The sequence below is a fragment of the Callionymus lyra genome, chromosome 4, assembly GCF_982586985.1.
Source record: "Callionymus lyra chromosome 4, fCalLyr1.hap1.1, whole genome shotgun sequence".
Taxonomy (NCBI): Eukaryota; Metazoa; Chordata; class Actinopteri; order Syngnathiformes; family Callionymidae; genus Callionymus; species Callionymus lyra.
In genome coordinates this window covers 20213459-20239106 of record NC_141821.1, presented here as the reverse complement: position 1 = coordinate 20239106, position 25648 = coordinate 20213459, and the positions used below count along the sequence as shown (strand labels likewise).

Sequence of the window (25648 nt, the reverse complement as noted above, 5' to 3'; positions counted from 1 at the left end):
CTTGTAGGTCAAGCCTCTTGTTCCGTCAACATTTTCTGTTTAGAGCATCCTTTAAAAATGACTTAGAGTTCGATAATGTTTTTACCAAAGTGTTTCTAAATGATCTTACAGAGTACAACTCTGTGTGTCCATCATCTAGGATGAGCAACTATGTTTTTGATGTTTGTTTATCTGAAGCACGCAAAGCCAAAGACAATTGGGGGGAAAAAATAATGGTTTACAAAGCTTTTCAAAGTTTTCCCAGCTTAATCAGTGCGATGACAAACAATTGTTCCTCATTTCGGCGAAATTAGCTTTTAACGGCTGAAAAGTTTTGAGTGGAGCACTTCTTGAAGTTTGTGACAAATTAAAACATCTTGTGGAAAAAGTTTTTCCTCTTTTCATGGATCACCTTCATTTAGAAACAGCAGTTGCAAGGACAGGTGGCGTTTTAAAAGAAAATCAGTTTTTCACATACATTGTTTAAATTAAAGTTGAAACTATATTGCTTTTGCATGGCTTCTGTAAAGTTAGCTTAGGTCAAACAAATTGACATTTGTCTTTATTTCTGACCTTCAAAATAAAATTGAATCACCGGTAACATTAATATTTTCTGTGAAGTTTAAACTAATTTCTATCTTTAACATTGATAGAATTCATTTCTAATGACTAACTGAGACCAAAAAAGTCACAGTAAGTTTAAAAGTTTAAAATACAAAAAATAAATTAGATGACAACAATGACTTAGCTGAGAAACTAGTGTTTGAAATGATGTGACGATGTTGGGAAAATGATGAACCAAAGTATGTCAAACACATGCACCACATATAACTTATGAGTGCGAGCAGTGCGTTTAGTTAGTGTCTAGTGTCCTAACAGGGCAGATGTTTTGACACTATTCTCTAAACACAAAACAATAAACCATTTATAAACTATGTGAAAACTTACAATTCCAAAAAACAAATACAATCATAGCCAAAATGTTTCCATCATCGTGTCGAGAAAACCATTAAAATTTAAATAGTTATTGTCACGTACATCATTTTATACAGAAACAAGAGGAAAACCCAAAATCTTGTAAAAGTTGAGAATGTTTATTGAGAACTATTCTTAAGCTGTTGGGTTTCTCTTTAGTCGTTTTTGGATCTGCTCTTCGGTTACAAGTCTGAATCTCGTCCTGACGTTATCATAAAACAAAATGAAGTCGGCTCCAATTTTTCCAAAGTTAGCTTCCAATTGTTGTTCAAGCCGTTGGATGTAACATTCTAACATTCTAAGGTGTAAAACACCGAAGAACCCTTTATATTGTCCGTGTCTATTTATCTTCACTGACCCTGATCCTGGTCCCCAGTAGTCCCTTTTCTATTAAATGAGCATCTTGGATTATTTCTAGATATCTAAAATAAACCTCTTTCTTTAAGGAATATTTTCATTTTAATACTTGGAACTCCATGATTATGCCATTCTTTACCACTGTATTAAATGATGTGATTCCCAACTTGGTCCATTGTCTAAATCTAAAATGAAGGTGTTTTGGGGTGAATTGTTTGTCAAATACTACCCCCTTCATCAGGAAGAGTCCGTTCTTTCTTTTTGTTATGTTTTTGAACCATAATTATAGCGCAAATTTGATCATTGTATCCATCTCTCTGGCTAGTTCTTTTGTTCCTTCTCTGTCTCCTAATAAACTTTGGATTTCTCTTTCTTTCACATATCCCTCTAAATTTTTCCACCTAGTTTTGAAGTTTATATTGCACCAACATACCAAGGGTCTAAGTTGTGCAGCATAGTAATTATTTTAAGTTTGTAAGAGCCATGCCTCCTTGGTCTTTGGGCAGCTGTAGTATTGGATGGATGGATGGATGGATGGATGGATGGATGGATGGATGGATGGATGGATGGAAGGATGGATGGATGGATGGATGGATGGATGGATGGATGGATGGATGGATGGATGGATGGATGGATGGATGGATGGATGGATGGATGGATGGATGGATGGATGGATGGATGGATGGATGGATGGATGGATGGATGGATGGATGGATGGATGGATGGATGGATGGATGGATGGATGGATGGATGGATGGAGAAATGTAAAAGAAGCTGGGGTTAAAAGGCAGGAATGCTAATATCATTTTTATTATTGATCTACAACAATCATACAGCCTTAATAATAATAATACAAGGTCGTATATAAGCAATAATCTGCTAAAATCAACCAATAAAATGACAATAATTCATTCATTAACCACCAATGTTTGAAAGTTGGTACACATATTCAGATGTTTAACAAAATACTATGTAATATCTCTCTTCTGGTCTAATATTATTATGTTAGTATTTCTTCAGAATAAACTGTCTGGTGTCAATCATGTCTAAATAAAAAAAAAATTTAAATGTGAGTTTTCAATGTTGAGTTATTCCTCAAAAGAATGTGTCTTATTGAGACTTATACCTAAATATTTAATTCTCTATATCACAATCAGATTAAAAAAAAAACAATCCTGTAAAAATGACAATAATTAGACTGGTCTCGAAAACGGGAATTTTGAATGCACTGTAGCCATTAGCTATACTAGTTAATGTGAACAGGGTAAACTGCTACTACGATTTGACAAAATAATTATTCTGTGGCCACAACTTTTTCTTCTTTTTTTTACGATAACATGTCTGCGGCTTGATACATAACAGTCTAGTCTAATTAAAATATTAATTTTCAATTCTTGCCAGGACATGAGGGTGCAATTGCAGCTCCACGGTGAAAAAGGAAACCAATACTGAGCCAGCGTGTTGTTAGGAATAACATCGTGCCGCATATTCACACACATAACACAACATGATAATAACACAGATAATGTCATTTAAGATAAGGATGTTCCCGGATTAAAAAGTGTGATCTGCTGCTCGACCTCGAAAGCAACTCAATGTTGTATGCGGCTGCCATGGTGACCAAAACTGATGGATCCCTATAATTAAGATAGTCTTGCAGTGCAGAAACAAGCTTAGACACCGACCTGCCCCTCACAAAAGCATGGAGATGCAACCTCACGGTAACCATCTAACCTGTCAAAGAGAATAAAAAATATTATTTTGTTTTTGATCAGTTGGCAGTTCATCTGCTTCAATGTCAGGTTATTGCCATTTTTACTGCCCCATCATTAAATACTTATAATAAAGCCTCGGCAGACATTTTTATTGCCAGTAAAGCTTTGACGTGAACTTAATTGTGCTCTAGGATAGTAAATTAAGTTGAGGTGAAAAAAAAGAGTTGAGTGGTTTCATTCATTCATTCATTAGACCTAATAAAACAACATTTTCTCTCTTTTTCTTAAAATATATATATATATATATATATATATATATATATATATGTACTTTTCTTCTATACACAGTACTGTGCAAATGTTTTAGGCAGGTGTGAAAAAATGCTGTAAACTAAGAATTCTTTCAAAAGTGTTAATAGTTTATTTTCATCAAATAACAAAATGCAGTGAATGAACAGAAGAGAAATGTCAATCAAATCAATATTTTGTGTGACCACCCTTTGCCTTCAAAACAGCATCAATTCTTCTAAGTACTCTTGGAGAACTAACCAAAGATCTTCTGTAGATGTTTCTCAAATCATTCAGTTTCTTCATGTAATCCCAGACAGACTCCATGATGTTGAGATCAGGGCTCTGTGGGGGTCATACCATCACTTCCAGAACTTCTTCTTTACGCTGAAGATGTTTCTTAATGACATTGACTGTATGCTCGGGTTGTTGTCCTGCTGCAGAATACATTTTGGGCCAATCATACGCCTCCCTGATGGTATTGCATGATGGATAAGTATCTCCCTGTATTTCTCAATATTGATACCATTAATGACCAAATCTACAACAGAAATTCAGCCCCAAACTTGCAAGAACCTCCACCATTTTACACTGTAGCCTGTAGACACAATAATGAGTGTCTACAGGCTACAGTGTAACATGGTTCATTATTGTTCCGCTCTCCAGCCCTTCAACAAACTTCTGCTACAGCCAAATATTTACAATTTTGATTCATCAGTCCAGAGCACCTGCTGCCATGTTTCTGCCTCTAGTTCCTATGCTTTCATACTTGAGACACTTGTTTCCATGTCGGGTGAATAGCTTTTTGGCTGCAACTCTTCCATGAAGACACATCTGGCCAGACTTCTCCGGACAGTAGATGGTGTACCTGGTCCCACTGGTTTCTGCCAGTTCTGAGGTGACGGCACGACTGGACATCTTCGGATTTCAAAGGGAAATAAGCTTGATGTGTCTTTCATCTGCTGCACGTATAATTGGTTGATCATACACTTCACTAGAATCCTACAAAACCTCTGACAAATGTACCTTTAAGAATTGATGCTGGTTTGAAGGCAAAGGGTAGTAACAACAAATATTGATTTGAGTTTATTTTTTGTTCGCTCACTTTGCATTTTGTAAATTTATAAAAAGAAACAATTTGAAAGCATTCTTAGTTTAAAGCATTTTTTCACACCTGCCTAAAACTTTTGCACAGTACTGTGTATAGAAGAAAATTACATTTCTTATAAGGTCTAATAAAAAAATGTTTAAAATATGTTGACTGAATTGACATTTATTGATCAAATCCTTCAGCTAAAAAGAAGAAATGTTTCCTTAAATTTAATACATATATTGACCAAAAAAAATCTACTGAATCCTAGTTTATTTAAAGGCAGTTACAGAATCACTAGGTTCTCTCAGATCTCAGCTTTGTTAGTTCATGAGTTAGTAGTTTGTTAGTTCTCGGTCTTGTGTTGATAGCTGCACATGTACAGGTATCTGGAATGAATGGTTTAGACAAGATAGTACTTCCTTTACTTTTGGCACATTTTAGAGCAGCAGCGTCATAGTGACCAGAAGTGCTCTAGCATACAATAATAAGACGATGGCGACGTAGTCAAATTTCCACTTGCCTTTTTCCATGTCAATTGGTTGTGATGCGTTCAATAGCATTGGACAAATGAAATCCACAGAAAAATAAAGTTAAAGTAATGGAGGTTAACCAAACTAAGAACAAAAATAAATGATTTATTTTGGCTGAAATGAAAACATAGTATAATGGGGTTTAAACTGACTATTTTTTTTGTGGTTCTTGCCAAATGTTGAAATCTTCCTCTCCAAGATACAGTAAGTCCCTCATCATGACCATGTTGTGAACGTATTACTTTATAAAGTTCTCCCCCGTCTGAAATGTGGTCGAACGGGAGGTTACGAGAGCGCAGTCCTGATGTAATAATGGCTTCAAGCTTTTGGAGGTGGAGACTTCCAGGATTAATGATGCGTGGTGACAAACCTTGATGCTTGACCAATCACAAAAGAGTGGGTGTGGTTATGATAAACTAGATTTAATGTCCAGAAAAACCAAGTGTATTCAGTGGGCGGGGCTTAAGATAATTTTCTAATGTCAATATTTCAATGAAAAGAGAGTTTTGTACAAACAGACACATACTGATGAGTACAATAGAGTCCAACATTTATTTAAGATATCAAATATTAGTTATGTCCTCAAAAAAATGTAAAAAATAATTCAAAATAAATTAGAATAAAAATAGCAAACATTCTTTTTCTTCATTAACCGTTTTTTTTAAAGGTTCTAAATCATTATACCTCAGTTTAAAGATACTTTGGCCTGTTAATGTAAAATTATTTTGCTAAAAATAAATATATAAATGCATATTTTAATGTTTTAGCACAGTTAACTACTATGAAAGTTACAGTACAGTATAGTTAGTGTATTATACATACATTTTATTACATTTCTATCACGTTCAATTTGTGCTATTTTACTTTTCTGGCGTTGTTAAGAATTAATTTGAATAGTTTTTCTCTTGAACGTGCTGATTTTAATTCATATCTACGTCCACATGTAGCGACATGTAATGACACTGTCAAGGAATTTAACCTGCTGCAGTCTAGCATTGTGTGCAAAGTGAAAGTAACAACGTGAGAACAAAAACGAAGGCAACAGTTCCTACAAGCACAAGCTGGATCTTGTTGTCATTCTTCTCTCATAAAAAACAATTAATTAAGATACAAGGATGTTTTCGAGAATAAGAAAAAAGGTTATGAAACTTAATTTGATCATTATTGTCATTTGCTGAAGTGTAGTGTTTATAAAACTGTATAGAAAAAAAAATGGTTTGACAGAATATTTCTAGAAAATGTTCAGTTAATGAATCATATTAAGGAGTTATGACTCGATATGGAAGATGGGGCGGGGTCAGTAAGTAAGTAATGGTTATTTCTAAAACGTCTTTCTTGACAAGGGTCACAAAGCGCTTAAACAATTAAGTAAAGTGTCTTCATGTACTACTGATGTTGTTATGGTGGATCATTTCTACAGTAATATTTACAGTGATTTGTACACCCGAGGATAATGGTTTTAGTGGTTGAAATGGATAAAATCGTGGTCAAAGGTCATTTCCCTCAATCCAGGTGCACCTGTAAAAAAGAGGTGTGTTCGTTATTCTGACAATTAATCTTATTTAAAAAACTTTTTTTCCTGTGGTGAATGGGGTAACACTATCTGCTGTCGTCTAATATGAATGACTTGTGTTTCCAGTTGCGGATCTGATCCTTTTACGCCGCGTCTGCGTGACGTCACAGGAACGCCAGGTGAAGCGCCTTTTTTTTTTCTTTTTTTTTTTTTTTAAACGTCAATGTTTCTGCACTTTTAAAGGGGGGGAATCCATGCACTGGAGCGACTCCTTGACAGATCGGATGCTTCAGTTATGGATCTCTTGCGCACGGAACAACGGAAGTAAGCGAAGGCTAAAGAGCTCTGACACGCGCACGGATCGCGGAGACAGAACGTGGAACTGGACTCCAGAAAACAGAACCAGAACCTCGTGGACTATGAGGATTTGAAGAGAGAAGCGGGCAACATGAGTGACCAGTAACCAATGGTAAGTCAACTCGAATGAGCTAGAAAAAAGTTGCGCATCACGTCCGTCCGCGTCCCGCGTCTCCCGTAGTCTGCGGCAGACCTCAGAAAACCAGCAGCTTCAAAACAAGGGGGAATCCAGGCGAATAACCTCTCGCCAAAATACTAAGAGTGAAAGTGAAAACCATTTCAGTTGTCTAGAAGTAGCTCCAGGGTCGATCCAGTCAATTGCAAAACAAGTTGTAAATCTTTTAAAAAAAAATGTTTTTATGATTCTGTCGTGTGACTAACAACGTGTGGCGACACACACTCGGAATTACACAACTGTGTCCTGAAATGTGGGTCATTCAAGGAGACGTGTGCCTTTTTAAGTGTACCCTTTTCACTTTCAATGAATTTAAAAAAAAAATAGGCATGTTTAAAGGCATTTGAAGCGATGGAAATGGCGATTTTAAATACTAAATGTTTTAATGTCATAATAAACACTTATTTTTGTTGTCATCTATAACAAGTTCATGGAACCAAGTATCCAGAAATTCACACTTGAAATCAACATCTATTTATGCCTTATGCCTGTCCTGCAGTTTTACTTTAGCTTACATGTTCTTTTATAAAGACACTGCTTATGTGACACTACAGATGATATTAATTAAACCCTTTAATGTGGTTGATGTGGATTTGGAGTTATGTAATGTTTTTTTTTTTTATGTAATGTGAATATCTTAAAATGAGTTATTTCTATGTTAAGTTTATGTTAAGACCAATAATGTGTCTTTCCAAAAATACACATATTCACTAACAAAACAATTGCAAACCCTTCTCCTCGGCTGCTATCCTCACCAGGCCTTTTGCTGACTGGAAAGACAGTACACGGTCCAGAAATCTCTTTAACTGTGTACGTTGATTCTTTATTCTGGGGTTCTTGACGGGTTGAAGCCTCTCACAGCTACAGCAGGTCAAGAAGTGGAGGACACCCTGGAAAATGAGCGAAAGACCAGTTAATCATGATTTGGAAACCCTGTGTGGGGTCACATTAGATTCTGATGGACTGGCATCTTGTCCAGGATGTCTCCTCATCCCACCTCATGTGGCGCACAAATGCAGCCTAGCTGGTAGAAGTGACATGAGAACTGTTGATATAATCCATGTAACTTTTCTTCCCACTCTGTCTTCAGCCTCTTCTCTGCACCTGTCTCTTCTTCCTTCTGCTTCTACCTCTGTCTCTGTCCTGTAACAGCAGCAAGTCGCAGAAACAGCTTATCAGCGATTTTGAGGCCGTGTTGAAACAAGATCTCATCGACGCAGTGAGTAAGAATTGACTTTGATATATATATATTTTTTAAGCTAATATGCTACTAACTACATGACGTTTCCAGATACTTACTGTAAAGGTCAACACCCTAAAGGACCTCATTGCCTTTTCCTCAATCTACTTTCAACAAGAAGTTGTTCGCTGCGGAACAGAAACACATTAGTTCAAACCTAGATTTCCTTCTTAAAATCCAATCAGACGTCTCTTGGTTTAAGACTTTGTTATCGTTATGTATTCTGGAACTTTTAACCCTAAGGACGAATACAATTGCATGTACTGCCCTTTGTTCTGAGACCTGAAATTAGCTTCATCTCATAAGTGGACTTGATGATTAAATAGCGAGTCATCCTGAGCTTTCCCAAGAGATTCAAAAAACGATTTACATGAATACAACCACATGTTGGTGGGTTTAAACGTGTCCAGAGATACAGTTTGGGAAGACGTACCCATCATCTAAATGACATTTCTTGTGATAAAATTGCTACTGTTTTAATATTCATCTTTCTTTGTGTCTTTGTAACAAGAGAATAAGTGTTAAACTGCTGCTGCAGAATTCAAGCTGCCACACCGCGACTCAAAACCGTCACAACTGCGCGTCCAAACCCAGAGTAAGTTTCAATCGCCAGAAATATTCCAAATATTCACTTGTTTTAATATTTGTATCGTGACAAATTTTGCATATTTTTCATATCTGTGTCTTTATCATATGTTAGAGGTTTTGCACTCAATGATATATATATATATATATATATATATATATATATATATGTATATACACCCACATATATATATATATATATATATATATATATATGTTTTTAGTCAGAGGTTTCCTGAAATATATTTTATTCATTGTATTGATTTTTTCATTTTAATTCGAATTGACATTTTTGCATGGTTAGAATTTTCTAAAATACTTACTTAATACTAAGTAATAATTGTTGTTTCCATCTTGTTTTGTAGGAAAATGTTACATTCAAACATTACAAATATGTTTGAATGTTGTTTTCTTTTTTGGCAATACATACAATATTTATTAATATCTCAGAATTATTTATTCTAATTCTGTAGACCTCTCGACTCAATTTTTAAGAAAGACTTCCAGTGATTAAAACGAGATCATACTTCGGACGAACGTGAACCGAACGTAGCGTATTTTGCCTGATTAACACTTCTGTGAACGTGCTCTATTCTATTCTAATCTGTTCTATAAATAGATGGAATGATCGCTTACTTTGGTTATATATGGGCTTTGGCAATACTTTTGAGAAAGATGTAAAAACATATTTAGATAAAGAACATTTTGAAAAATTCGAGTTACGAACCGAAGTGGTTCATTTTAAAATTGGTGAACTCACAGCAAGGTTGCTGGTTCGCTTCCAGTTTTGGTACATTTTTGTGTGGAGTTTGTATGTTCTCTCTGTGATGCGTGGGTTTACTCCGGGCACTCCGGTTTCCTCCCACAGTCCAAAAACATGCAGAGGTTGATTGGGAACTTGTGTGTGTGTGTGTGTGTGTGTGTGAATGGTTGTGTGTCTTTGTGTGCTCTGCGACAGACTAGCGCGCCCCCTGACTCTTGCCCAAAGAAACTGGGATAGTTTCCAGCCACTTACTCCCTTAAGGGGGTCATGGCTGGAGTCTATCCCAGTCTCTTCAGTCGAGAGGCGGGGGACACCCTGGACAGGACGCCAGTCCGTCTCAGGATGCACAAAGACATGCAACATTCATAGACTCACTCATACCAATGGACAATTTCCTGAAGTTCCCAATCAACCTCTGAATGTTTTTGGACTGTGGGAGGAAACCGGAGTGCGTGGAGTAAACCCACGCAACACGGGGGAGAACACACAAACTCCACACAGAAAGGTCACAAGTCGCCTGATGCGAACCGGCAACTGTTTTTGAAATAAAGTTAGGAGGTAGAGAAGGTACACATGACAAAGACCCGTCTTCATATCCAAGACCCCTGTGTTGACTAATCCGTCGTTGCAGAACTTCAGCAACATGTTGGGGGAGTTGAACTGCATCATGGACAGAATAGGCCTGAACCACACTCGGGCACTAACCGTGTCGCTAAAGCACTCGACGGGCTGCCTCTGCTCTCAAAGTAAGGTAGGTTCTAGTCAACGGTGATCAAAACCTATTGTACATTTTGGCTTTTATCAATACAGAAATGATAGCAGTGACTTCTTTCATCTAAAATCTCCCAAGCAGGGACAAGGTTCTTTTTTCTTTCCAAGTAGAAATTGTGTCCCTCAATCAATGAAGAGCTTTGTAAGTTCAATCAGACCCTGAGGGCACCATGCTATTGGCTACAATTACGTGGATGAAAAATTACACAATAGGAAAACCGTGGGTAGTGATTGCTCAACCCGTAAAGTTAGAGGAACAGCTGTGTGAGGGGACCACCGGCAGTGGACTCACCACAGCCCCTGCACAGATTATGAACACACTCGCTGGAGTTCCCTCCTAAAATCAACTTTCCTATAGACTTTATGGGTTATAGGTTATTCTCATACATAGACTCAAAGAATGCCGCTCCTTGGCCCTCGAGCTAAACTTTCCCCAATAATAAAGCTCAGATACTAACACTGATTCATCACTTCTGATTTTATATGCAAATTCTTTTGACTTTCGATGACTCTTGGTAAAAAAAATTGCTGACGTAAACCACGTTCAAAAAAAGTTTTGATTCATTTACTTCTATTTTGTAGTGATGGGCTGATGGTGGTTTGTTCTGATTTCAAATTGCTTATTGTGTGTGTCGTCCTATTTTATTCTTTTATTCTGTACTGACACCAGAATCATATCATCACCAAAACATATGTTGTGTTTATAACACTGGCAATAACAGCTTAAATGGCACCTAATGTGCTGATTTAAGTGTCTCGTACATTTTTCCAGGACCTCTTTTAGACTCATCAGTATGTTTCTTTTTGCACAAAACTCTCATTTAATAAAGATATTTACATTAGAAAAGAGCCTCAAAACAACTCTCAAATGACCTGAAAACAATGATTGTTCAACATCATGGTTTAGGGGAAGGATATAGAAAGCTATCTCAGAGATTTAAGCTCTCAGTTTCAACTGTGAGGAACATTGTGAGGAAATGGAAGACCACAGGCACAGTTCTAGTTAAGGCCCGGAGTGGCAGACCAAGGAAAATCTCAGATAAACAGAGGCGCAGGATGGTGAGAACAGTCACAGTCAACCCACAGACCAGCTCCAAAGACCTGCAACATCAACTTGCTGCAGATGGTGTCACTGTGCATCGTTCAACTATTCAGCGCACTTTACACAAGGAGATGCTTTATGGAAGAGTAATGCGGAAAAGCCTTTTCTCTGCACACGCCACAAACGGGGTCGCTTGAGGTATGCTAAAGCACATTTGGACAAGCCAGCTTAATTTTGGAATAAGGTGCTGTGGACTGATGAAACTAAAATAGTTATTTGGGCATAACCAGGGGCGTTATGCATGGTGGAAAAAGAACAGAGCATTCCAAGAAAAGAACTTGCTGCCTACAGTAAAATTTGGTGGTGGTTCCATCATGCTGTGGGGCTGTGTGGCCAGTGCAGGGACGGGGAATCTTGTTCAAGTTGAGGGGCGCATGGATTCCTCTCAATATCAGCAGATTCTGGAGCACAATGTCCAGGAATCAGTAACAAAGTTGAAGTTGCGCCGGGGCTGCATCTTTCAACAAGAAAATGATCCTAAACACTGCTCAAAATCTACTAAGGCGTTCATGCAGAGGAACAAGTATAACGTTCTGGAATGATCACAATCCCCAAACCTGAATATTATTGAACATTTATGGTGTGATTTAAAGCGGGGGGTCCATGCTCATCAAACCTGACTGAACTGGAGAGGATCTGTAAAGAAGAATGGTCTAAAATACCTTCCACCAGAATCCAGACCCTAATTGGAAGCTATAGGAAGCGTTTAGAGGCTGTTATTTCTGAAGCAGGAGGATGCACAAAATATTGAGTAATTTTTCTTTTGTGATGCCTAAATTTATGCACATGCCTAATTTTGTTTAAATAATTCTTGCACACTTTCTGTAAATCATATAAACTTTATTTCACTTCTCAAATATCACTGTGTTTGTCTCCTATAAGATATATTTAACTGGATTTTTCTATCCAAACAACCAATGATTTATAAAGGAAAATCATGGAAATGTACACAGATGGCTAAACTTTTTCATACCACTGTAACAATAAAACTGGTGTCGAGGGAAAGGTATTTGGTGGAATTGGAAACTCCTGATTAGAGACAGTTTGTGCTAAAAAAGATGGTTTAATTGAGTTTGACACAAGTGTTATAGAAGGTTTTTAAGGCCACGTGAAAGGAGCTTTTACTAATCAACTGTTGTCGTTTGTCAGCCCACAGTACGCAGACAGACGACGGGGAGGAGAAGAAACGAAGCAAAGAAACTATGCAGGGTCGATGTCATCATGATGAAGATTGACGAGTGTTACCAAATCCTGAGTTCGATATTAGCAAACTCCTGACGCAGGTTGAAGCGAAGACTCTTTGTGCGTCGGCATCGAGATATGTTTCTTTGTAAAAACAAAAGAAGAAGCTTTCCCTCGGCCGTCCACTGACGGCAGCAGCGTCTCTTCGGAGGGATCTTAAACCGACTGGAACTGAAACGCTTCTCAAAGCCATTCGTCACTGATCAGAAGCCGAAGAAATCCAAGACAGCAAAGAAGTGTGTGTTTGTATAAAGCATTATACCCTACAGACGTTGTACTTTTCCTCTCGTATGAGTGCTTATCTGATGCTGCCTTTCTGTCAGGCGAGTTATTTTAGGCCGTGGTCCAACTCCCATCTACCTTGCTTCGTGGGCGACTGACGCGTTGAAGCACATTGAAACGCACGTACTACGATTAGATGATTATCAAAAAAGTTCCATCACTCGGCAACCTTTGATTCCTGATAAGAAATACTTCATAACATTGGACACCTGGCCTTCCGGTGGACTAACAGCACCAATATCAGCTGAGCTCAAGCAAAGCTGAAGTTAAATTATTGGGAAAAAAAATTCTACAAACTCTACATGTAAAAAAAACACATTTCCATTTCTTTCAAATTCAGTTATTTAACCCTTGTGTGATCTCAGGGTCAAGGTGACCCAGAGGCCCGAAAACAAATGTAAGTTACATTTGTAAAGCTCCAGGGTCACAAAGTGCTTAAACAACAAAACAATACACAGGTAAAAACACATAATAATTTAAAGACAACAAATGTGTTTGTGGTATCCCTTGTGTTGTCTCTGGGTCAAGCTCAACGACCTCCCTGGCTTCTATAAGTTCATATGCAGTGGCTGAAGTCATGTACTTTGACCAAGAGACAACACAAGGGATACCATAAAACTCATTTGTTTTCAGGCCTTTGGGTCACATCGACCCAGAGACAACACAAGGGTTGAAAAAAAAAAAAAAATCAACATTTCAACATAGAAATTATTGAAATAAATGGTTTTAAAAAACAAAACAAGAAGAATTCTACCAACTTTAATGTATATAAAGATGGCACTGATGTACTTTAAGGATTTAGTGAGAGTATCCTGATTAAATCACATTGAATAATCATGCTATTGGACAATAAAAGTGATGCAAAGCTTCTGTTTTCAGTTGAGTTTATTTGTGGCATTCTTCCGTAGCGAACACAGCGACCACTATAACACTTCTTGAATCACACACGGATCAGTGGGAATAAATAACGTGGAAAGATCAGCGAGTGATTTTTTTCTTTAACGTGATCACAGCAAAAAACATTTTGCTGAGGCAGTAAGATGACTGTAATCAGAAGTGACACTGCAGCAGCAGTAAGAGAGAAGTCTAAAAATGAAAGGTTTATGAAAAAACAACAATCGACCGATTGAATGCACCAGTTTAACACCGATATCATGGAACATTCAACACATGGTCTGGTTTCGTTCAAGCGGAAATAAAAAAATAAACTCAGTAGAAAAACACAGAAGGGATTGAAAGGAGTTGCATTAAACTTTTGAAAGTTTTTAGGTTGAATCACTACTTTTGCCTTTCGATATACGCACGTACACATCGCGCCTTCTCAGCAGTTCGTCATATTGCACATGAGATGGGTCTCGTTCATGGAGCGCGAGAGAATCTTGAAAAAGTCTGTGAAATGTGACAGATGCCGTCAATCATCCTGAAATTAATTTCATCTCAGACCACACATATACACGATCCCTGAACTCTGTATTCTCATCTTTTTTTCCCCTCACTCTTCTCTCCAATGTCTATCCCCGCCCATCCCCCGAAGGCAGCAGAAGGCTGTGAACCCCAAGTCTGGCTCTGCTCCAGGTCTCTGCCTTCCAAAAAAATTTTTTTTTCCTCTACATCGTCACACTGTAATTCACTTATTGTTCAGTTGCTGGAATGTGTTTTTCCATTCCCCAATATTGTCTTACCTAAACTGTAAAGTGTCTTGGGATAACTTTGTGATGATTTGACACTTTAAATAAAATTAAATTGATCCAATTATATCCATAACAGACAAACCGCTGTAGCTGAACAGAAGTTTGGAAGCCTTGATCAGTGACTAACTTCGGGAATACCGGACGAATATTCAATAACAGACTAACTTTATTGTCTGTTAATTTTCACAGGTGAAACCTCAATGATTCGACCAAAAAAAAACGCACAAAAGAAACACTTGGCTCCATCAGGAAATATACCTGATTATTGTTTAAATATTGTGTTATTTAAGCCTATTATTAGCTTATATTTGTATAGGTTTATACTATCAATACTTAATCCTAATAACACATAATAGAAATGATGTTTATGTACATCGATAATTCACAACCATGAAAATAATCTGCATTTTAAACCTGCCAATGTAAACCAATTAAACTAAATGCTACATATTTTATTATTTGTTATGTCTCAAATCATGTTCTTGGAAGGCACAACATGAATTTTTAATGTTTATCTCTCATAGCGACAAACCTTATCTTAAGTATCCAACACAACATCGGAGCTACTTCAATATTGATGGGAAAATTCCATGAATTTCCTGCCGTTGACGTATCTCAACTTTCACGAACTCGTCCTGCTCACGCTTCATGACTGATACTCCTTGTGTTTGCTCATTTAGAGGAAGGGGTCATAATTGTAACTTCCAGATGAATTTCCTGGACTGCTGATAAAACGTTTTTCCTAGGAAGCGACAAGTGGCTGCCAAATGTGGAGAGAATTAACAGGGAAACATCTGTTTTTTTGAGTAAAAGAAAAAGGGAAACACTGCAGGGACAATAAATAATAATGATAATAATAATAATGAAGATGTGTTTTATCTTGTTTTCATTGTCAAACACTCTGACACCAAGTTTTATACTGTTGCTCAGGTTAATCAAATCTACTGACATGTAACATGAGCGTCAAATATCTTCTTTAACTCACAATATTATTTTGACTCGGGTGCACTACCAGATCAGATATAGATGAACGAACCAAAGGGAAGATCTAAATACTTGAAAAATCCCTTTCTTCATTCTGACCAAATATTAAATGATAAGTTACAACAAAGAAGAAAAATAAAGGGTCTAAAAGCTTCACCGCTAACATTCTGGAAGTTGTAACAGTTTATTTTTTGATATTTAAAATGTTAAGTTTGGGCAAAATCTTGGAAAGGATAAGCTGTTGAAGCAGAGTTGATAGAAGTAACTGTGAAGTGTGGGAAGAGCAAGATTCTAGTGCTTTTTCTGCTTGTTCTATTTGCTTAATCTTCTGGCAAAATAAAAAAATGCTTTTATCAACAGCCTCGCACTGAAGTTTACTGGCTGAACAATGCGATTGTTTCTTACAGTCATCTTGAGCTCGTAGCACTGGAGGAATCTATGGTATGAAACCTTTGGATCCCTTTCTTCCATCATCTGCTGTGCATCAGATGAACATACGCCGGATCCCACACTCGCAGCAGAACTTGGCCGTTTCCACGGGATACTTGCTCCCGCACGAGTGACAGAACTTGCCTTTCACTCCGTTGTCCACCTGGATCTCATCACTGTCCATCGTGAGGAGCAAAAAGAACATTTAGATTTTATTTCTGAATGTTTGGACACTTTGGATGTTCAGGATTATTGGCATTTTTCTCCATTTCAGTGACTAAATGTACTCAAATATGTCAGTTATTTAATCCAATTATATTTAATTATACATCAACGTTGTATTTTTAACAATCTTTTTTTTGTTCATTTCACTTCATGTGTCATTACTTAGGCATGTCTGCAGCTGGAAACGATTTAAGGCTGTAGGGAACAAACACGACCACTAGAGGGCAGGATATCTTTGATTCATCATGTCACTCATGTTCTCACCTGTTGTAGTCGTTCGTTTTCTTCTTGAGTCCAGTACCGCCGGGACTGTTCCTCTGGACTCCATAGGCAGAGCTCGCCACTCGGGTCTTACTGCTGAAGTGAAAACGCGTCTTTAATATGAATGGAGGCAATGCTTGGGTGGCACTTGCTGCTGACGGGGTGTGAAATGCGTACCCCGATGGAGGACTTGCAATTCCAGATGGACTGTTTCTATACGATCCTGTGGAGGAAACCTTGCCGGACGGGATTCCTGAAATACATTTCAAACTAAAACTAATTCAAACGTACAAATAGTGAACGAGATAAACGGCTCTATTTTCGACCCACTCCCAACCTCTAGGTGTGATTCTCTCAGCACTGACAGCAGGGAAACATGTATCATTCAATATTGAAATATCAAGCCTAGAGCAATTATTGGTGTTCATCTTTCCTGATTGAACCTAAAAAAAAAAGGCATCCATCCATCCATCCATCTATCAATCTATCTATCCATTTACCTATCTATCCATCCGTCCATCCATCCATCCATCTATCCATCCATCTATCGATCCATCCATCCATCCATCCATCTATCGATCCATCCATCCATCCATCTATCGATCCATCCATCCATCTATCGATCCATCCATCCATCCATCCATCTATCCATCCATCCATCCATCCATCCATCTATCGATCCATCCATCATTCCATCTATCTATCGATCCATCCATCATTCCATCTATCTATCGATCCATCCATATATCATTCCATCTATGCATCCATCCATCCATCTATCCATCAATCTATCCATCTATCCATCTATCCATCTATCCATCTATCCATCCATCTATCCATCCATCCATCCATCTATCAATCCATCCATCCATCCATCCATCTATCCATGTATCCATCCATCCATCATCCATCTATCGATCCATCCATCCATCCATCCATCCATCCATCCATCCATCCATCCATCCATCCATCCATCCATCTATCTCGGCTAAAATACTTGAAGTGTCACTAAAAGAAAACAATGGAAACATTTAGATGCTCTCGTGCAGGTGTGGATCCACTCGTACCAGTGGACTGTCCGAAGCCGGATCTCTGAGGAAGGCGCGAGGACGCCGATGAAACTGCCGACACCGGTGGAGTGTTGCTCTTTTTAGCGGTCGCTGTCGGCTTGTACTAGGAACGGAAACGCAGATAGATTACAAAAGAAGAGATTTTCAAACCGTCATGGAAAGAATACAAGTGATTCAAAATAAAAAAAAAAGGATGGAAAATGATAGCAGAACATATCTTGCCTTAGAAAGCAACTTGTGACCATCAGACCATCGTGAATCGATACATTATTTCCTACAGTTAGCAATTAATAAGGCTGAGTATATCTGTCGATAAGATACGTATCACGATAGATGTATGACGATACCATATATTGCGATAACTTTGAACTTTGTTTTTAAGCCCAAACATCGGCTTTAAAAGCTGCTGGACTCTGCTGTATCCTGTCAGTACAGGATCGGGGCAGCCTACAGTACCTATAGGCTACGTATGTGCAGTGACGTCGCAAACTTGATGACGTCACTACGGTTCTCTCACAGAGACCAAGCTATGGGGTTCAGCCTACAGTATCGCGGCTGCGCATGCGCGGGATTTGCTCAAAAGCGTTTTGAAACTCTTTACTGGGAGAGTGAAAGTGATCCAACAATGATTTAAAACATATTTACGTGATGTAATGAAGAAAACACTCTGCGAAGATCAGACCTTTGTTTACTTCATTAGTATTTTATGCACATCGCTATTATTAAACGGATCATAGATAAATGTTTGGACAGAGAATAATTGAATCTAAATATAAACTTTGACTAAGCAATACAAACAAGTCATTTGTTTGAATAATTGATCCAATAATTACCTTAATTATTATTCAGTTATTTCTAAAGTAGCATTTGAAGATGTACACAATATTAAGTTTTGTCACTGCTCGTAGTTAATTCCTTTTCATTCAAGTTCATTTTTTTTATACACATTACTACCATCTAGTGGTCTTTTATTATAACTACATCGATTATACTAAATAAATTAAATTGTTGTAGATTTAATAATACAGAATATTCCAACTAGAGAACAATTACTGTATGCAGGCATAAAAACAGACATATTCAGTGTATACAAGAACACAATCACATGTATTTATATTGACACACCATAATAATAACTTTGACTTTAACTGTAAATAAACATCTGTCTTGGTTCTAATGTTTTATCCGAAAAAAGGACAATTTGCAGATTATATTACATGTTTTTCCTGCTCATTCAAGTTCTACTTCATTTGGTGCTCGCCCTCTAACCGCTTCGCTATTGGTTTATCCTTGAGGCCCGGCCTCCTCTCTGAGAAAGCTTAATTAACTGGGTGCAGTCCACTTCCTATAATGGCTGGAAATACCCGCCACACTTAATATAATAATAATAATAATCTCTATTTATATAGCGCCTTTCTAGACCAGGGTCACAAAGCGCTTTGACAGCCATTCACACATACTGATGGGAGTAGGCTGCACCACACGGCACCGAATCTGCCCTCAGGAGCAATCAGGGTAAAGTGTCTTGCTCAGGGACACAACGACACAAGCTTGTCTGGAGCTGGGATTGAACCTGCAACCTTTTGGACTGCAGGCAACCACTCTACCATCTGAGCTATGACGCCTCCTCCTTTTCAACTCAGCAGAAAGCTCCTGACAGTGAAAAGCTAAAGGATCACAGTGGAATGTAATGATGGCGTATAAATATTGAAGTTAACATGATGTGCTATGCCTCGCTGGAAGATGAGAACCACAGAGGCTGCCCTCCTCAGGATGACGGGTGCATATGCTCAGCTGAAACATCAACATCAGCAGCGTCATTATTTTCAGGGTCCACTAGATGGCAGTCTCTGACTATTTTTCTATGTTTAGAACAACTGTTCTAATGAAACAGCACATCATTTTTAAACTGATGGTGCCACCTAATGACCTTAAAACTACATTACACTGTTTCATGAAGCTTCATCAGCACATCAATACCTATAAGCAGATGTCCACGAGACCGGCTTAATCCGCTGTGTTTACTTCACTTCCGTTTTGACATTTTTGCGAGGTCTGTCCGAGTCGTGGCTGCCTAGATGTGGTCTTGGTTCGGTTACTTGTAGGAAAATATATACAATATATTTACGTGTGTGTATTTGAGCGTCATTGAATGCAACAGCCTCAACAATCCAGCAGGTGTCGGTATTGAGTAACTGGGACTGTACAGCAACAATTAAGCCTCATCAATACATTACTACCAATATTAACTACATACCAATAACTTATCACTTCTTTCCATTTTGCATTGTACACTTTCTGGTTTTCTCGGTTGAAACACTTTCTTTTGTCACATGAAGTTATCAAAAAAAAAGTTTTGGATGGAATAAAAATCGATCAAAGACAAAAATACCTGACTGGTGGTTTTCTTTAGATCCCCAGGCTTGCCGCCTTTGTTGGGCATGCGAGCCGCCTGCTCCTTACAGAAGGTGATGTGCCTCTCGGCTGCATTCCTGTTGAACCTGCGCTGGCAGTAAGGACACTGGGTGTAGTCTGTGGACACGAGAGGTGCACGAAAATATACTTATTTATATTGTTTTTATTCACTACAAAGATGACTAATTGCTACTCTACAAACAGGGCTGTTTCCGATTGTGTCACCGTTGCATGGTTGTTTTTTTCTACAGTTTTCAAAGAGTGACATTACCCGGGTCGTGACTCGGAGGAGGCGGCGGGGGCAGAGGTTTCCCATTCTTCTCCGCCTGCCTGAGAGCCTTGGCGGCCGTGACGGTGGCGATGAAGTCCTCATGTTTCCTCCTCCAGTTAGAAGGTTTACTAGGCGTTTCAGGCTGTTGACGTGAAACACAATTTGCATTTGACCACTATAGCCACTTCATCGTCACTAATGGTACCAGAGCTTCTTGATTCTAATGATGACTCCTTAAATAAACGTTTACAAAGAAAACCGTCGACTTAACCCACATGTTGTATCAGGGTCAAGGTGACCCGAAAGGCCTTTTTTTGGGCATTCGGGTCACCATGACCCTAAAATAAGGGTTAAAGTTACTACATAATTATCATGTATCTACGCTCATTCTTTCTCAGAGTTAGCCATTAATTAAAGGACAAATTTTAAGTGGTTAAACACCTGCGGCAGTTACATTCCTGCAGATTTTAAAAATATCTTGTAGAATTTTATCTCTCACTCAAATACTAGCATTTTAAAAAGTTCAAAACACTGACATGTATATTTTCCCAACGAACAAACCTCGAAATTGTAATATCTCCTCGGCAGAAGTCTTCATTAATAAGAGATTATCATGAAGATTTGGTTCAAATTAATTATAAAATAACGTTGAGTATTGAGTAAGTATTGCCATCAGATGAACACACCAGGTCTAAAGTGGTATCTAAATAATTAAGTGAAATGACACTCATGTGATACCGAAACATACCTATTCAATATGTTATACGAGCGAGGGACACCATCTTAGCACAATGTCAGGTGGTTAAGGGAATAAAGATAAAAACATCAAATGCAATTATTTATACAGCTTTGATATAGTTGAGAGGTTTCTAAAAGAATAAATTGAAAATACAACCCAAAAATGTTTCGATATTTACAGTAAAACCACACAAATCTCCACAAAACATTAAACAACTAATCGAAAATCTGTAGTTACGGCAAATAAAAACTTGCTTATTTCACACAAGAAGATTTGATAAAATGATCTCAATCTTAACAACACAGTTTTAAGTAAAAACGAGTGTGATAGAATATAAACAATTAAATATGAACATGTGAACAGAAAGTGTAGAAGTGCAGAAGAGGAACTTTGCAACTGAAATACAATGGAAATAGGTTTACATCTGGAAACAACTACATCTAAAGTGTGTTTGGGTCGACTCCAAATGTGTGACCAGCTATGTGTTTTTAAAGTAATCAAATAAGGAAATGTTGGGTTGAATAAAAATGTAGCGTTACATATTTAATGACATTAATGACAATGTTATGGTCAGTTTTCTTTCAGAAACAGTCGCAGTAGATTTACCGAAGCTTTACTTTGTAGCCTTACCTTTGGTTTGAGTGGTTTAAGAACCGGGATGTCTGTGCCCTCCGCTCTTTGTCTACTGGAATCAAACACTTTCCTTCTTTTTGCTGTTGACTTTTTGCATATTTTGGAGTGTTTCTCCTGAAGAAAAAGAAATAAAGAGATGACGGATACAATCATATAGTCATAAAGTTTTGCTAAAACATTTTCATTTTATCTAAAATCTGTATTTTTTTCTTTTTTCAAGTAAATTTTTTTTTTTTTTCAGAAAAGTGCAGAAACAAAGATTTTTAAACATGTCAACATGGCCAGCTGAAGCTATTTCATCAGTTTATGCATTTACAAACCATTTTCTTTTGGATTTGTATGTTATAATACAAGATAGTATTACTCCGGAATCATATAACTTTACATTTAAAAAAGACATAACATGTTAAAATAAAGAGTTTTCTCTCCAAAATCCAACTTGTGTTTGATTGTTCTGGTGTTATTTAAACAGCTGTGATGCATGTGGTGAAAGCTTGTCTTCCTCCTCTCTCTCCACAAAGAGCCCTTCACAAGTCAGACTGGTAAATTGGACACCAGCCAACCCTGCCCAGCTGATCTCTCATCAGCTGATATAAACATTGAATCATGAAGGGACATCCTAAAGACATGATAGTCTGAAATTTCTTTGTTCTACAACTTTTGAGAACAATTTTACATCCAATTTTAACAATCTTGTTTATCCTATTTTTGAACGGACAGCATACAATAATGATCGTCTCACCAGAACTTTGGGAAAGAACCGTCTTTTGCAGGTGCTGCATTGAACCAGATCCCCAACGGCACCATCACCATCTGGGGGAAGATGATATGTTAGGGGTCTGTGTTGACAAGAATCTGGTTACACGGAATGTGTCACGATACAGGGGCAACGATACAATATAAAGTGATCCTGAAGAAAAGAAGATACATATTATTTCTAGTATTGTACTTGACTCTGTTGCGGAATTTACAGACCACATCACTCTTGATGAAGTCGTTACCATTTTCATTTGTTTTGAAACCAAAATATGTCCAAACATGAGCTTTAAAAGCTGCTGGAGTCTTCTATATCCTCTTGTCCTCAGTTGTCACCGGGATCTCACAGGATTTCATTCTTCCTTAACTGTGTGCGGAGGGCGCAAGGACTGTAGCGGAAGGTATTTTAATTGAGAAACAAAAACGAACAAAAGCCAAACATTTTCATGTTAATTGCAAAATCAAAACATTGAACTCTTATTATTTTACACACACTTTATTGAAATAAGAACCACAAAATAACTACTATAGCAGTGAAATACAATGTGTAACCCCCAAAATAAATATAAAGAAATGTAATAAAATCAATACAGTGCTGTTGAATAAAGTTAAAGTTCAAGTTCTTTTATTGTCAAATATACATGCACGAATGCTCCTTCCCAGGTGTAAAACAAATAGACTCAAGGACTCATTCATTCCTCGGGCTATTAAATTGTACAATTCTGAGTTCGGGGGCAGGAGTGGAGTGAGAGTATCTGGATGTTCTGTTCTATGTTAGTCTTTGTATCCTTTGTCTTTGTTATTTGTACATGAAGCAAAGACAGGGGCCACTCTGGACAGGCCTCTAGTCCAGGACAGCATGTTAGAAAAGACAATTCTTTACTCACAGAATATTGATGACATCAATTAAACTCGTGTTTGTTTATGGACTATAAAAAGTATAGAAAGAAAGTAGAAAAAAAAAGGAAAAGTGTCCAATAGAAACTCGTGCATCATTTAACTTATTGAATGACCAAAATTATATTACTTAATGTTTCATAATTCTTCACGAGGTTTGGTTAAATCAGTGTTTCTGACCTGTAATAAGTATATTAATATTTGTTTTGTTTTTGTTTGTTTTTGTTTGTTCTTTTTGCAATACAGTCCGAAGTAAGAGCAAATAAATGTCCTAACCCGGTAGAAAATGTCCGTCTGTATCGTGCTAGAACTGAAACATGAATCCCAGGGAAATGATAATGCAATGGCTTGTGTTAATGCAAAGCAAATGATGTTCTTTATTATTATTATTATAGTTTACATTTTGAAGCGGTTTCAAATACGGAAACATCCCGACAGGAGCGTTATCTCTAGTGTCCCCTAGCATGGACGTTACTTCCCAAAACAAACGGAGCGACAAAAAGCATTTACGGTTTATCCGTTTACATTCTTTCGCTCGTTTCACAAACGTTACACGTGAAGCAAGTAGTTTAAAATTGAACTCACCCTCGAATTCTTCCATCGTTGACTTCTCTGTTGTCTGATGATGCTGTTGTTGTCAGGAACAGTCAGACGAGAGGCCGGGCGAGACGAGAGGACGTACCCCCGCTCACTTCCGTCTTCGCTGAAAGGCAATGAGAAAACCGGGAAAAAAAAAACACCTTTACAAATTTGGTTTAAACTACCAACCCGACATTATCTTTATTATGTACATTATCAACCTATGATGAATATGTTTTATATTGTTTTATGATGATATTAGCTGTCTACTTTGTACAAGACTGAACACTATTAACCATATTGATGGGTTGACTAAATGTCTAAATGTTGAAAAATCTAAATTAAAAAAGTTAAATCTATCCAAATTATATTTACTGAATTACGTTCAATATTTATTTTTTAAGCAAACAATAATTCTATATATTTTTGGAAGCGAGACATACAGTTACAGTATTTATCTTGAACCTGTTCGTCTTTGGCTACCTATGGCAACTGACGCTGTCTGACGCCAGCTCACGTTCCAATATCCCCCCTTTTGATTGGCTAAGAGTGCTGTGTTTTCCAAAGTGCAGTGTGTATTTTCAACAGCAGGTGGGGCGTGGGAGGCAACCCCAATTCTATTCCCCCTGACCCCTTTTTTAAAAAATATTTTTGGACACAATCGAATACTTTGAGTAAAAGAAACGCAGGCACAGTCATCCGCAGTGTTTTCCAAAAGAAACCACTTGAAATGCACTTACTGTGAGGCCACAAGGGTGTTGGTGAAGAGCTGCAGCTTCACAAGAGGATTGCTGTGTCCTCACACTGAGCCACTGTGCTCGCCGTCTTGCTCTTGAACACACACGTGGAGGAAAAGCATCGGCCTCAGCTTGTGTAAGAGCATCCTGGATTTAATAAGAGCGTCAATAGTCACAAATATAAAGCAGGCACTTCTAGAGGCCTGTGTGTGAAAGTCCAAAAGAGAACTAATGATCATTGTTTTTTTCTTACGTGTGTCACTCAAATGGAAGTCAATCATTGCCTCCACTTTTGCCTTTTTTTTTTTAAACATTCCTTTCACTACATTCCTACCAACAGAGTCGAGTCCTCGTGTCTATAGACGACCGATGAGATCAATAGGTGTGCGTGTGTTCCCATTAATCCATCATATCATACTTGACACCTTTGAATAAGGTACTCCTCACTTCCCGGTACACAACCAATGTCTCCTTTAAAATGATTGTGTACAACTACTTACAGCGTTTGTCATCACTTATTCGCACAACATGATGGGCGTCTGTCTCTTTGAAGACAAAAGCAATGTGCACTTGAAAAAAAAGAAGATGAAAGCAATCACAGAGATCACAGACACACATATAATATACTGTATATTAGATTAATAATAATAATAATTCATTTTATTTTGATGGCGTCTTTCAAGACACCCAAGGCGTTTTACAAAGGTTCTTATATAGCAATTTTTTCTATGCTTATCAAAGTAAGTTATTTGTATTTATACAGCGCTTTTCCAGACCAGGGTCACAAAACGCGTAAACAATCAAAACAATACTCAACACAGGAGTTCCATAAAATTAAGGAAAAGCCTGAACAAATAAAAATGTCTTAAGATGTTTCTTGAAGGATAAGATAGACTTTATTTTTCCCTATGAAGATCTTCTTTGGGAAATTACACAGCAGACAATACAGCAAGTTTCTTGCTAAAGATAATGCAGCTGCTGTGACATTTTCTTT

The 25648-nt window shown here is 37.7% G+C and overlaps 2 protein-coding genes across 6 annotated transcripts; one reads left to right on the top strand and one right to left on the bottom strand.

Annotated features, from left to right (window-relative positions):
• The first annotated feature begins 6264 nt into the window (after positions 1 to 6264).
• Positions 6265 to 13845, top strand: LOC148082015 (uncharacterized). 4 transcript variants are annotated; one of them, XM_087789117.1, is made up of 6 exons: positions 6265 to 6629; positions 6694 to 6919; positions 8073 to 8201; positions 8734 to 8817; positions 10202 to 10321; positions 12593 to 13845. In XM_087789117.1, exons 2-6 carry the CDS (start codon positions 6917 to 6919, stop codon positions 12719 to 12721), a joined length of 465 nt encoding a protein of 154 aa, XP_087645243.1. In that variant the 5' UTR covers positions 6265 to 6629; positions 6694 to 6916; the 3' UTR covers positions 12722 to 13845. The 4 variants fall into 4 exon arrangements, 3 of the variants coding, with proteins under 3 accessions (XP_087645243.1, XP_087645244.1, XP_087645242.1); XR_015710901.1 differs by having other exon boundaries at positions 6265 to 6919; positions 8073 to 8205; XM_087789118.1 differs by having other exon boundaries at positions 6265 to 6919; positions 10202 to 10316.
• On the bottom strand, positions 13835 to 25039 carry zc2hc1a (zinc finger, C2HC-type containing 1A). 2 transcript variants are annotated; one of them, XM_087789109.1, is made up of 11 exons: positions 24908 to 25039; positions 24658 to 24801; positions 23924 to 24041; positions 22428 to 22498; positions 21683 to 21799; positions 20314 to 20455; positions 20020 to 20159; positions 17625 to 17730; positions 16735 to 16810; positions 16561 to 16653; positions 13835 to 16247 (listed from the first exon to the last, which is right to left on the bottom strand). In XM_087789109.1, the coding sequence occupies exons 3-11, from the start codon at positions 23937 to 23939 to the stop codon at positions 16127 to 16129; spliced, it is 882 nt and encodes a 293-aa protein (XP_087645235.1). In that variant the 5' UTR covers positions 23940 to 24041; positions 24658 to 24801; positions 24908 to 25039; the 3' UTR covers positions 13835 to 16126. The 2 variants fall into 2 exon arrangements, with proteins under 2 accessions (XP_087645235.1, XP_087645236.1); XM_087789110.1 differs by having other exon boundaries at positions 16561 to 16650.
• Positions 25040 to 25648: the final 609 nt, after the last annotated feature.